This window comes from Pipistrellus hanaki (assembly GCF_964339955.1).
Source record: "Pipistrellus hanaki genome assembly, chromosome: 3".
Taxonomy (NCBI): domain Eukaryota; kingdom Metazoa; phylum Chordata; class Mammalia; order Chiroptera; family Vespertilionidae; genus Pipistrellus; species Pipistrellus hanaki.
Genome location: NC_140505.1, coordinates 22,783,129 through 22,796,881, shown reverse-complemented (window position 1 = coordinate 22,796,881; position 13,753 = coordinate 22,783,129). Strand labels below are relative to the sequence as shown.

At 56.3% G+C, this 13,753-nt stretch overlaps 1 protein-coding gene across 8 annotated transcripts in view; it reads left to right on the top strand.

Annotated features, from left to right (window-relative positions):
• Positions 1-13,753, top strand: part of ANK1 (ankyrin 1) — a 211,195-nt gene that overhangs the window by 161,011 nt on the left and 36,431 nt on the right. For 5 of the 8 annotated variants that reach the window (XM_084879775.1, XM_084879771.1, XM_084879770.1 and 2 more), the window contains exons 19-34: positions 721-819; positions 1,068-1,166; positions 2,258-2,350; positions 2,756-2,828; positions 3,524-3,547; positions 4,651-4,747; positions 5,878-5,956; positions 7,392-7,489; positions 7,601-7,825; positions 8,843-8,997; positions 9,325-9,536; positions 10,012-10,216; positions 10,596-10,692; positions 10,962-11,190; positions 13,134-13,259; positions 13,376-13,495. In XM_084879775.1, the coding sequence (XP_084735901.1) occupies positions 721-819; positions 1,068-1,166; positions 2,258-2,350; positions 2,756-2,828; positions 3,524-3,547; positions 4,651-4,747; positions 5,878-5,956; positions 7,392-7,489; positions 7,601-7,825; positions 8,843-8,997; positions 9,325-9,536; positions 10,012-10,216; positions 10,596-10,692; positions 10,962-11,190; positions 13,134-13,259; positions 13,376-13,495 (2,031 nt within the window). The remainder of the gene's footprint in view (positions 1-720; positions 820-1,067; positions 1,167-2,257; positions 2,351-2,755; positions 2,829-3,523; positions 3,548-4,650; positions 4,748-5,877; positions 5,957-7,391; positions 7,490-7,600; positions 7,826-8,842; positions 8,998-9,324; positions 9,537-10,011; positions 10,217-10,595; positions 10,693-10,961; positions 11,191-13,133; positions 13,260-13,375; positions 13,496-13,753) is intronic. The other 3 variants (XM_084879777.1, XM_084879773.1, XM_084879774.1) reach the window with 1 other exon arrangement.

Below are 13,753 nucleotides of genomic sequence, written 5' to 3'. Positions count from 1 at the left end.
CAGTGATCTCCATGCCACCAACCTGAGCCCCCTTCCCGGCAAAGGGCCTGATGGCTGTGCCACCCTCAGCAGAACCTCTCTCGGCTTCTACAACACGTGTCTTCTGCTTTCCTCCCACTTCCAGTCCCTCACAGTCCTCTGCTCTGATCTCCCTCTGTGTTGCCTCAACACATGGGCCCCCTTGGTCCTCTCTCTGCATGTATCCTAGGTGACCTCGCTCATCTCCGAGGCTTTAAACTCTTCCTAGGTGTCTCTTCACCTAGAACTCTTTATCGGGCCCCGGCAGTGCTCCAGCTGCCTGCTCCGATCTCCCCTTGGCCCACTCCTGGCATCTCAAACTTCACTCATCGGATACTGAGCCCTGTTCCCTCCCAGGCCAACGATACCTGACTGGCCATGGCCGTACAGCTCACACCTCATCACAGCTGTCAGCCTTCCAAAGGGTTTCTCCGTTAGAGAGAGAGAGAGAGAGAGAGAGAGAGAGGGAGAGGCATCCATGTGAGAAACAATGATTGGTTGCCTTCTCACGTACGTCCCAACCAGGGATTGAACACAACATTTTGGTGTACGAGATGGCACTCCAACCAACAGAGGCACCGCCCAGGGCCATGCTCTTTCCATCAGCTCTGCTGTAAGGGTTTTATTCATGCACACCTTACAGAGGCTCTTGGTGTGCCCAGAAGCGCTGCTGGTCACCCGTTCTTCTCTCTTGCTTTGCAGATGGGTTACACCCCCCTCCACGTGGCCAGTCATTATGGAAACATCAAACTGGTGAAGTTCCTGCTACAGCACCAGGCAGACGTCAATGCCAAGACTAAGGTAGAGGGAGGGACGCCTGAGACCTGCCTCCTTACTGACTCTTCCTAAGGGCCAAATTAGCATGCAGCCGGGGTGACTCTGGGCTGCCTTGGGGCTCTGCCACAGTCCTGAGCTGTGCCCCTGGAGGAGGAGATGGGGGGAAAGCGTGCTCGTGTTGCACATGGAAGACGGATAGACTCTGTCGTGTGTGGGCAGGTCTCTGTCTCGGGGCTAGCTAATCCTGCCAAAACGCCTACCTCGCTTCACAGCTAGGATACAGCCCCTTGCACCAGGCGGCCCAACAGGGACACACAGACATCGTGACACTGCTTCTCAAAAATGGTGCTTCCCCCAACGAGGTCAGCTCGGTGAGTACCCACCTGGTTCCTGATTTCGGAAAACTGTGCCCCTGGGCAGCCCTGGGAGCTGTGCCTTCACCACGGGGTCTCATTCTGTGGCCTGGACGGGCTGCTGGACCATAAAGGCGTAGCTGCCTGGGCCCGCCCAGGCCTTGGCGTGCTGTGATTAGATTCTCTTTCTGGCGAACGGAGGTTATCTTTTCAAGCACCGTTTACTCTCCCCCCTTTACTTCTGCTTAAATGCAGCTGGTGAAACTCTCTCTGCAGTATGTGGAGCTGCTGTCAGTGTGGCACAGTGAGCAGCACCAAACGCCTTGCGTGGCTTGTGGCGTCGCAGGGCCTCAGGGTGGTTCTTAGCAACACCGGTGATCATTGTGGAGGGCGACCTTCCTCACCGGCAATGCAAGGGCTGTGCTAGGTCATCTCTGTGGCTGCTTGCAGCGCGGAGAGTGTGCGGACTTTGGTTATGGATGTGGTTGCTGAGATCCTAACTGTGTAATGGGCTGACTCTGAGGGGCCCGGGGCACCTCCTGGAACTAGAGAACTTAAAAGAAAAAGAAAAAAAGCCTCAATATCAATTTACTCATTTTAAGAGAAAGATCGATCTTTCTCTTAAAATGAGTGTAGAAGATACATCTCCCCCCCCCCCCCATTTCTGGTCATTTGTGATTTCTGATTGGCCTGGGGGCGTTTGTTGAAGTGTATGGATGACTGTAACCATCGTATTGCTCCCTTACCGACACCCAGAGAATTGGCATTGAGGGCAGTGAACAGCATTGCCCTGTACCCTCATCTTCCCGATGCCTTCCTGTCTCATTTTCCCCCCGTTGGCTCCCTCATGGAAGTTTCTGACGTGTCCTGGCAAGATTTCTCTGCTCGTGTGTCAAGGTTCTTACACTCTCGCTGTAGATTTAAAGTATCCCTGCCCTCCTCCCCCACATGCCTGGCTAACGTCTGGCACATGCCTGGGCTCGCAAGTGTGCAGGGGTCCGAGGTGCCATCTGCCCACCTAGAACCCTCATCGCAGTTAGAAGGTGAGCTTGTTCTCCCAGACGCCGTTCCCTTGCCTGACCTCCCCCTCTCTCTGCTGTTCTCCCCAGAATGGAACCACGCCTCTGGCAATAGCCAAGCGCTTGGGCTACATCTCTGTCACAGACGTGCTCAAGGTGGTCACAGATGAAACCAGTGTCGCGGTACGTCTGCTGCTTTGCATCCTCCACCCCAAACACACAGCCTGACTGGGTGCCCCTGTGGGTTACTCTCAGAGCTGGGGCTTTTCTTGTAGACAGAACCAAGCCTAAAGGCGGGAGGGTCTTCTCCGTCTGATGGAGTTGTACTGCCACCTAGTGGTAGGAGGAATTGGGGGCGGACCTAAAGGGGCAGTAGTACGATGGGCTTGGGGCAGAGACTAGGCAATGGGAAGAGGGTGTGCCATGTTCATCTTCCCTTCTTCTAGGCTGGGAGCCTCTTAGCTCTGATTATTTTGCCTTTGGGACAAATCTCCTTTCTCTCCTCCTTTCTGTCTCCAGGGTCATGACCAGGTAACTGCTGGGCCAGTCTTCTATTTGGGTTGAATTCTCTGCTTTTTCTCATTTTAGTTAGTCAGTGACAAGCACCGGATGAGTTTCCCGGAGACGGTAGATGAGATCCTGGATGTTTCTGAAGATGAAGGTAAAGTCTGGGGTTTGACATAAGTCAGGGTGAAGTGGGGGGACATGTGGGCACTGAGCACTCCCTGGGTGCTTCCTGACCCACTCAGGGGTCCCCAGCACAGCACAGCTGCTCGGGTCTGCTCGGAAACCAGAGAGAAACTGCTTCTCAAAGATGTTCTCTGCCCTCAAAAATACCTCATTAATGTGATCTTTTAGAAGGAAAATCTACGTCTCAGAGATTAAAACGCAAAATCCTATGAAGTTTCATAAATATGTGTTTGCATGTATTATGCACAGACTATGGTTCTCCTCAGATCAATTGTCAGAGCTGTAAAGAACTGCCATAGAATTCTGCCTGGTGCTTTCCTTGAGCTTTGAGCAAACAGCAAGCTGTTTATTTTAAATTCTGTATGAATCTGTTTAATAAGCTACTCTACTGACCGCATCAGGGGTCAGAAAGTTTGGGGGTATGTCAGTTTTCAACTTCTGTGAACCAGGTGCTGGTAGCTTCTTACTATCTCCTCACTTAAGTTAGGAAGGAACCCTTGGGATGTCCGTGGTCGGACTGGACTGGTTATCTCTCTGGCCCTCGAATGAATAACGTTGCAACTAGGTGATGAGAGCTGTGCTCGTGTCCCCTTTGGTGATATGCCTCTCGCTTGAACTGACTGCAATCCTGTCCTTTCTTAAACTTGGCTCTTCTTTGCTTTCCAGGAACTGCTCATATATCTATAATGGGTATGAAACACTTTCTGTTCCCTGTGGTCCTTTCTCACAGTACATTTCACCCCCAAGCAATCCAAGCTCTCACTAATCCATTCCTGCTTTCCACCCTCCTCTGGCGGCTAACCCCCCGGAGCCGGGAGCTTTGACTAAAAACAGGAAACGTACACCCATACATTCGATCCATGCCCTGGCGGGGAGCTCCTGCCTCTCCATCCCTGTGTCTGTGCCCATGCCACTGTGTGTGTGTGTATGTGACCATACCTGCATGAGCTGTTGTTGTTACTTCATTCTGTCAGCTCCAGATCAGAGTCAGGACTCTCCCTGCTGAGGGACAGCCAATGACACTGCAGAGTCGAGGGCTCCAACTCCAGGGCAAGCAGGAAAAGGGGAACAGAGGCAGTCGGGGCTGTAGGCATAGTGAGAACTCGTGGTGACGGGCTTAGGAAGCAGTGAGGCCCCACCTGCCGTGGTTACCAGAACCCGCCAGTCCTTCACGCGGACGGGTGCGGGTCCGTGGGAGCTTGTGCCTCTGCGATGTGTGGAGCGGAAAAGAACAGAAGCAGCCCTTTGGCGCCATCGCACACTCTGCAAGGGCTCTTTGGAAGTAGCATTTGCCAAGCCAAAAAAAAAAAGTTCTTTCTGGTTGTATTTTTTTTTTCTTCTACAAAGCCTGGCACAGACTAAGATGCTAGGAGCTGCCGCCCAGCTCTGAGTACCAGGGCTGGAGGAACAGGGCTGTCGAAGACACTGCTAATGGGCGCCCCTTCAAGCATCTGAGCCTTCCTCCACTCCTCGGCACTAAGGACTGGGCAGAGCACTTTTTAAAAATATATATATATTATTGATTTTTTTACAGAGAGGAAGGAGAGAGGGATAGAGAGTTAGAAACATCGATGAGAGAGAATCATCAATCAGCTGTCTCTTGCACACCCCCTACTGGGGGATGTGCCCGCAACCAAGGTACATGCCCTTGACCGGAATCGAACCTGGGACCTTTCAGCCCGCAAGCCGACGCTCTATCCACTGAGCCAAACCGGTTTCGGCAGGCAGAGCACTTTTTAAAAAGAAAGCGCAGGTCCCCATTCAGTCACTCACTCAAACTCGTGTGGTTTCAGGGGAAGAACTCGTCGGCTCCAAGGCTGAGAGGCAGGACTCCAGGGATGTGGATGAAGAGAAGGAGCTGCTGGACTTTGTGCCGAAGCTAGATCAAGTGTAAGAAGTGCCCGCCCCGTGGATGGCCGAGGTCCTGCCCCGGACCTCAGAGCAGAGAAAAGTCTCTGGAAGGCCAGCCCCTGGGTGTGCCCCTGGCAGGGATAGTTGCCGGCCGCTTGGACTGTGGGTCCAGCACCTTAGGATATACTAACTCTGTACCTTGAGCATCAAGTGGGGAATGGAGGCCTCCCTTATAACATATTGGCCGGGAGTGTCTCCCCTCCTCTTTCAGTACTTCTGCCTCCCATCTTTCTTCCTCCCTCACTCACAGTCTCACATGCACACCCCTTCTCCCTCTCACACACGCTCAGTTTCTCGCCCAGAAAATCCACTGAGAAAATTCACATGAGAAACTGGCGCCTGAGCTCTAACACTGACCACATCCTTCCATACATGAGGGAAAACACACAGAGAGGCTGTCTCTGCCCCGAACACATTTCTCACTCCTCCCTGTGACGCTGGGAGTCACTCTGCAGTGAGCACATGAGCATGCAGGAATACCCCACAAATAAATCTAGAAGAGACCACTGTGCGCAAACACTGAGCCCTCGGCGTTTTCTGGAAAGACAGATGCGTGTCGGCGTAGTCCCACGGCTTATACAAAGCAGGGGGGTGGGGGTGGGGGCTCAAGCAGGAAGTGAAACAACAAGCATATGTAATCAGTTAGTATTTATTGGACATCACTGAGAAAAAAGTATAAGACTTGTCCCCTGGCCATAAAGAAGCTACAGATTTATTTGGTAGGATCAGAACACACACCCAGAGGTCACATAGCAATGCGATGGAGGCCAGAGCGAGGATTCTGTCGACAAGGGCTCTGAGGCTAAGAACTGGGCTGGTGAGAGCGGGGAGCATCCCCGGAGCAGGTGGCCCTTCAGTGAGGCCGTGAGGGACGGTGGGGCTCCGGGGAAAGGCTTGGAGGCGAAGGGAGGAAGCTGGTCGGTGGTGGAGGCTGAGTTGTATTGCATGTGCAAATAGAGGGGAAGTGGGGCAGGTCCTGGCTGTGGTGAGGGAGCAGACTGGGTAGGTGGTTATGGGGTACACAGGTGTTTCCCTGAGGCCTCCCATGGAAGAAGGGGGACCACTTGGAAGGGTCGTCTCTTTGATTTTCCAATTGTCTTGGTGTCTAGGGTGGAATCTCCAGCCATCCCGAGGATTCCCTGTGTCACACCGGAGACAGTGGTGATCAGATCGGAAGAGCCAGAACAGGTAAGAAGCACCCTGTCTTTTGTTTTCCATTTTGTGGAGAGCAGAGCCCCCCGGGACAATGATTGCTTTGAGGTGACCTGGGGCAGTGGTCGGCAAACTCATTCGTCAACAGAGCCACATATCAACAGGACAACGATTGGGATTTCTTTTGAGAGCCACATTTTTTTAACTTAAACTTCTAACGCCACTTCTTCAAAATAGACTCACCCAGGCCGTGGTGTTTTGTGGAAGAGCCACACTCAAGGGGCCAAAGAGCCACATGTGGCTCGGGAGCCGCAGTTTGCTGATCACGGACCTGGGGTGTGAGAGGAGCTAACAGTTGAAACACGTGTAGCATTTACCAAGCCCTGCAGACCCGAGATTCTATGTGCTCCTCATAGCCCCTGGGGTGTCGGTGTTCTCATTATCCCAGATGTGACGGGCATGGCGTCTCGCAGAGCCCACGGGCGTGGAAAACACCGTTACGCGGGTTCAGTCACGAGCAAGGCTGAGAACTGATGCCAGACATTCTGCTCAAAAGCCCATGTTCTCACAACCACAACCCCGGTGCACGCATGTGCTCTCTGCAGCCACGGGGGCAGCAGGTCACGGCACTGGAGAGCCAGCCCCAGGCTGCACCTGCCCCTACAGCGAAGTTTCGGGCACGTCACAGAACCCTGCACTCCTTTTCTTTTCCATCAGGAAAAGGGAGCAGCTTCTGCCTCACCCTCCTTGAGGGATTATTAGGAGCTTAAACACCAAGAGGAGTAGAAGAGGGTGTCAGAGAGATTGTTCGCACTTGGGATATTGCTCATTGCAGTGCCCTACGTCGTGGCTCCCCTGGATGGCATCAGAATTTGTCTCCAACAAGGGTCGGATGGTTTAAGACAGTTTCATTTCCCCTTGGTTACTTTTATGCCATTGGCGCTCTTCCCCGCCCCCCCCAACACACACACACACACACACACAGGGCAGTGGTCTGTCCCACTCACCTCCTGGACCTCAGGTGCCTGCAGGTCAAGGAGCTCGCTCAGAGCTAAAGAACGAGTAGGCGATGGTGCAGAGTCTGTTGCCAACACTAGAGTGAAAACCAAGCCAGCTCAAGCAGAGGTTGGGGTGTAGCTGGAGAACAGGGGGGTAGGTCAGCAGTGGGCACAGGACCTAAGATTGAAGCGAGATGGAGGGAGGACCTGCTCCGTCCGTTCTGAGACTCCGTCCCAGGTTCGTGAGCCGAGGAGAGGCCATGCTAGGAGGAAGCCGTGCTTCCATTCGCTCCAGGCACGCCTGCGCCCACAGGCTCAGTGCCTGTGGGAGCTCTTCCTCCACGGGTCCCCATGGTTCCTGGCGAGGAGGTGCTCCTGAGCCCCCCCCCAGCCAGGCTCTGCATCAGCTGTCCCCCGACCAGCACCTGTGGCCTGGGCCGGGCTGAGACACTTGGCCTTTTTCTCCTCCTCAGGCATCGAAAGAGTATGATGAAGACTCACTCATCCCCAGCAGCCCGGCCACAGAGACCTCGGACAACATCAGCCCGGTGGCCAGTCCCGTGCACACAGGGTAAGTGGCCCCCGAGAGAGACTCGGGCCCCGCGCCCCCTCCTACCCTTCCCCCCGTTCCCCGTCACAGAGGGAGCACGTGGGCACCCAACACGGCTCTGCCTGTGCCTAGGTTCCTGGTGAGCTTCATGGTGGACGCCCGGGGAGGCTCCATGCGAGGGAGCCGGCACAACGGCCTGCGAGTGGTGATTCCGCCGCGGACGTGCGCAGCGCCCACACGCATCACCTGCCGCCTGGTGAAGCCGCAGAAGCTGAGCACGCCGCCCCCGCTGGCCGAGGAGGAGGGCCTGGCCAGCAGGATCATCGCGCTGGGGCCCACGGGGGCCCAGTTCCTGAGGTGCGAGGCCTCTCTGTGGGTGTGCAGGGCGCCCCTAACCTGTCCCTGCCCCGTGGGCCCGTCGCTGCCACCTCGGCAGCAACCACAGAGCCACCCGCCACAGGGCAGAGAGGGGACGAGCCTGGTGCCCCCGTCACCTCATTTCTCTGCTGTCCTGGCAGGAACAGCACCCCGAGTCCCCCCCCCCCCTCCCCCCAACCCCATCCCCTTGAACTGCCTGCTCCTGGGTACACCAAGAAACAGCCCGGGTGGAGCTCAATGCTCTCCAACCTCGTATGACACTAGAGAAGGGATGGGAAGACAGAGCAACTTCGGGACCACCCCCCCCCGCCCCCCAACCCCAGGTTTTAAGTATTTCAGCTTCAAAATGGTCTTATTAGAGTCTTAGTGACTAAGACAACGGAGTAACTAGACTAAGACAACTTGACAGCATCACCCCACGGCCGGCAAGATCAATGGGCTTCAAAGTCCATTCATTCCTCACCTCGTCGGCGGCAGGCAGACGGGGCTTCCGCCCAAGCTTTGTTATTCTTCAGGCACCACGGCCGGATGCTGGCCTTGGCGGGCGTGCGGGGACAGGTCTTGCCCAGAAAGCCCTGCCTTCTCATCTCTGTCCGCTCCCTGTGTCCACCCCAAGCTCTCACCCACCACTTGTAAAGCAGCCCGCAAAGGCCTTTGTGCTGATTTCCCCTTTGAGTCTAGTCTTCCTGTCATGATCGCCGTGCTAGCGGGGAGCCGGGGCTTGGAGAGGCGCTGTGCAGAGATGTCAGCGGGCTCAGCATCAGGTCCAAGGGCAGAGCGATCTGCTTGGTGGGGACTGACAGGGGCCATGGGGCAGCCAAGGAGCCTGAGGCAGGTCTGTTCCACGGTCAGGACCTGCCCCACTGTGGCTACAGGACCCCTTCTTCCCTCCAGGCAGGAACCCGCTGCCCCACACCCCCCCTTCCCTCCCTTTGCCACCAAAGGCACGCACCCCGAATCCTCACACCCTCCCCACCCTCCGCTCTGTGCCCGCAGCCCTGTGATTGTGGAGATCCCCCACTTCGCCTCCCACGGCCGCGGGGATCGCGAGCTCGTGGTGCTGCGGAGTGAGAACGGCTCCGTGTGGAAGGAGCACAAGAGCCGCTACGGAGAGAGCTACCTGGACCAGATCCTCAACGGGATGGACGAAGGTAACGGCGCCCTCCTCCTGGAAGATGGCCTTGGAGGTTGTCCTTTGGGGTGGGCTGTTGGCTGCCTGGGGTTTGGAGAGGCCCGGGGCCTGGAGATGGCCCGTTAGGTGCAGTTCCGGGTTCCTGAGTGAGCGCCTGACCCCCATCTGCCACCTGCATCTGCTTCTGGGCTGTCTGGATGTAGGGATGTCTCCCTCCCGGCGGCTTAGCCTTGCCACCCCTCGCCTCCCCCGGAGAGAGCAGTGCGCAGGGGGCTCTGGGACACGCCGGGGGCCGAGCCTGAGCTCGGCATGGCGAGGCTCACGGCCCCGTGCCCTGTGGTTCCAGAGCTGGGGAGCCTGGAGGAGCTGGAGAAGAAGCGGGTGTGCCGCATCATCACCACGGACTTCCCCTTGTACTTCGTGATCATGTCCCGGCTCTGCCAGGACTACGACACCATCGGCCCCGAAGGCGGCTCCCTGAAGAGCAAGCTGGTGCCCCTGGTGCAGGCCACGTTCCCGGAAAACGCCGTCACCAAGAGGGTGAAGCTGGCTCTGCAGGTGACGTGGCCTCCTCCTCGCCCGATGGGGCGCCCCCTGACCCCCGTGCTGCCCCTCACCTCTGCCCGCCGTACCCAGACAGAGTTCACGAAAGGTGGAAGGTGAACAAGGCCCTCAGGAAGACAACCCTCACCCCACACTTTGCCCAGTGCCTGACAATATCCTTAGAGATTTGACATGAAAGCTCAGAAGGCCGCTGGGTGGGTGGGTGGGTGGGTGGGATGCGGCAGCAGCTCCCTGGGAAGTTGCTGAATGTTCCGGATAAGATACAGGGTACCTTCCCGGGAATGAGGCGTCACAGGGAAATGGCGGGAAAAGGCTCAGAAAGGAGAGCTAAGCAGTGCCGTCGGCCCTGGGCAGCCTGGGTCCCACCTTTGCACTCCGTCTAGACAGCCCCCTGGGGACTGTGCCGTCTCCTGTCCACGGGCCCCTCGGAGGCTCTGGGGCTGAGGGTCCCCCGTTCGGCCCTTCGCAGGCCCAGCCTGTTCCAGATGAGCTAGTCACCAAACTCCTGGGCAACCAGGCCACCTTCAGCCCCATCGTCACCGTGGAGCCCCGGCGCCGGAAATTCCACCGGCCCATCGGGCTGCGGATCCCGCTCCCGCCCTCCTGGACGGACAACCCGCGGGACAGCGGGGAGGGCGACACCACCAGCCTGCGCCTGCTCTGCAGCGTCATTGGTGAGAGGTGACCCCTGGCCTCCGGCCTGTCTCCCGTCCTTCCAGCCACGCCCGGGGACACAGGAGAAGGCAAAGATGGCCGCCGTCTCGCATTTTGTTGGCCTGGCCCAGGGAGGTGCTCTCCAAAGGGATGGAGGGGTGATGGTCTGAGTAGAGACCACGCCCTCCATGGGAGCACCTCAGCTGCTCTGGGAAGGGTCTGGGAAGGGTCTAGGGGGCACTAGGAGGAAGAAGGGGAGGAGGGTATGGGAGAGCAGGTGTGCTCAGGGCTTCACCAGATGTGCCTGTTTCTGCCCTGCACCCCGGCTTCTCTGCTTTGGCAAGCTCTGTGTCTGTGTCTGAAGACTGTCTCCCAGCCCGTTCTCTGGTCCTGTTCTAGGAGGAACAGACCAAGCCCAGTGGGAAGATATAACAGGAACAACCAAGCTCGTGTATGCCAACGAGTGTGCCACCTTCACCACCAACGTCTCTGCCAGGTGAGATGCGTCCCAGCCCAGCCCAGCCCAGCCCAGCCTAGGGGACTTCGGGCCCTACATGGAGGGGTCAGCACTGCCCCTGGCAGTAGCCACCCTCGTGCCCCCACCTGCCCGTCCCAGGCTTGAACCTCAGTGTCCTCCACATCGAAGCACCACCAGCAGTGCCAGAGAGGCCATGGCATGGCTTGCCGGTCGCTCCTGTCTGCGTGGCAGTGAAGCTCTCCATGGGGCATTCGGGAACGTGCTCACGCTTAGCCCTCTCTTTGCAGGTTTTGGCTGTCGGACTGTCCTCGGACGGCCGAGGCCGTGAACTTCGCCACCCTGCTGTACAAGGAGCTGACCGCGGTGCCCTACATGGCCAAGTTCGTCATTTTTGCCAAGATGAACGACCCCCGCGAAGGGCGGCTGCGCTGCTACTGTATGACGGACGACAAGGTGGACAAGACCCTCGAGCATCACGAGAACTTTGTGGAGGTGGCCCGGAGCAGGGACATAGAGGTGAGCACCCACGCCCCTTTGCCCTTTGTCACTGGGCACTCTCGGGCCAGCCTCACGTCCCACGGGGAGACAAAGCTTAGGAGCCAGGAGGGGCCACGTGTGAGCTCTGTTCGCCAGGGCTGCTGGGAAATCCTTCCTCAGGTGATGGGGGAAGCTTCCTGGGTTCTCTCTCTTTTTTAATGTATTTTATTGATTTTTTTACAGAGAGGAAGGGAGAGGGTAGAGAGTTAGAACTATCGATGAGAGAGAAACATCCATCAGCTGCCTCCTGCACACCCCCTACTGGGGATGTTCCTGCAACCAAGGTACATGCCCTTAACCGGAATCGAACCTGGGACCCTTCAGTCCGCAGGCTGACGCTCTATCCACTGAGTCAAACTGCCAAGCTGGTCAGGGCTGGGCTGTCTCTTTAAAAAAAAAAAAAAAAAAAAAAATATATATATATATATATATATATATATATATATATATATATATATATCAGTTTCAGAGAGAGGAAGAGAGGGGGGGGAGAGAGAGAGAGATAGAAACATCAATGATGAGAATCATTGATTGGCTGCCTCCTGCATGCCCCCTACTGGGGATCGAGCCCGCAACCCAGGCATGTGCCCTTGATGGGAATTGAACCCCGGGACCTTTTGCTCAATCCACTGAGCCAAACCGGCTAGGGCCTGGGCTGTTTCTCTGATGCCCCTCTTGAGAAGCACCCGAAGGTGAGGAACGTCATTGTTGGCCCAGGGATTTGTGACGATGAGAGCTGACATTTGTTAAAGTCCTTAGGTACCGGGTAACAGTAAAAGTGTAAGGCCAGCATAATCTCACCTGATTCTCATAACTGTGTGTACCTTTATCCCCAGTTTACTGATGAGGAGACTGAGGCTGAGAGAGGTTAAGTAACCTGTCTAAGGTCACATAACTAAGTAAACAGTCAGGAAAGGTTTTGTCCAAGTAGCCTGACCCCAGAGCCCACACCCTGACCTGTGCTAGGGTTTTGGTAGCGTCCAGGTGGGGAAGCGGGAGTGAGGGCGGGACAGATGATGACTGGATTGGAATCTGCCACTGACCCAGGACACTGGCTCATGTGAAGATGTGTGATAAGCCACGACCTTCCCAAAAGTCTGGTCTCAGAGTTTGTGCTGAGCCTCTGTGGGTGGCAGAGGGAATAGAAGAAAGAACTAAATAAGCAAAGCATTTGTTCTGTTTGGGCCTCCATTTCCTCAGCTGTCAAGTGGGTTCAGTTGAAAGCAGTATATGCACAGCAGGGCCCCTTTTGTCAGGGGTGAGATTAAAATGTCGCATGGGCCCAAGCCAGTTTGGCTCAGTGAATAGAACGTCGGCCTCGGACTGAAGGGTCCTGGGTTTGATTCCCGTCAAGGGCACATGCCTCGGTTTGGAGACTCGATCCCCAGCCCTGGTGGGAAGCAACCAATTGATGTTTCTCTCATATCAATGTTTCTCTCTCTCTGTCTCACCCCCTCCCTTCCACGCTCTCTAAGAAATAAATGGGGGGGAGGGATATCTTCTGGTGAGGATTAACAAAACAAACAAACAAACAAACAAACAAACAAACAAAGGCTTGCATGATCCTTCTAGCACTTTGCATACACTAAACGTTTTGGATGGGTGTGGAAAACGGTTTGTTTTTTCGGAAGTCATTTTATGATATCCTTGTAGGGTTCTAGGGCACTCTGGCGGCCATCCTGGTCAGCCAGACAGGGATATAGGAAGGTTTCTGCTTGCTGTAAAAACGCTTTCCAGTAAGAAAGCATAATAACCTGGCAATAGAACCTTTTCCCAAACCAAGAGTGTGCTTTCCCAGAGCAGACCCGTACATGGAGCTGCAGGAGGGCTGCGTCCCGAGGGAGGAAAGGCCAGAGCTGGAGGCAGGACAGCCCCTCTGGGTGCTTCCACGCGACAGCTGGATCGCTCTCCCTCCCCTGCAGGTGCTGGAAGGGACGCCCCTGTTCGCAGAGCTCTCCGGGAACCTGGTGCCCGTCAAGAAAGCCGCCCAGCAGCGGAGTTTCCAGTTCCAGTCATTCCGGGAGAACCGCCTGGCCATTCCTGTCAAGGTGCCGGCCTCGCTTGCGGGTCTAGAACGTTTGGGAGGCAGAGATCTCTCGGCCGGCCTCGTGGCCTGTGGAACAGCTCCCCACCCACTGAGCTCCCTTTGTGTGATTGGATGTAGGTGAGGGACAGCAGCCGAGAACCAGGAGGGTCCCTGTCGTTCCTGCGCAAGGCGATGAAGTACGAGGACACGCAACACATTCTCTGCCACTTGAACATCACCATGCCCCCCTGCACCAAGGTGAGCGGCCCCCCGAGGAGGGCCCTGGGCCAGAGGTGGGGTCCCTGAGGAGGTCGTAGGTCCACCACGTCCAAAGGGCTTCCCCCTGTTGAAAAGCTGCCTTTGGATTCCCTGAGGCTCGGAGCGGCTCCTCTGTCTCCTCTGACATTGGCTGTGGCCTGGCAGGGACAGCGTGCCTGGCCCGCTCTGCAAAGCTCAGGAACAAAACATCAGTGTCAGGTGGCAATGAGCGTGTTCACCCTAGGGACTCTGAGCTCT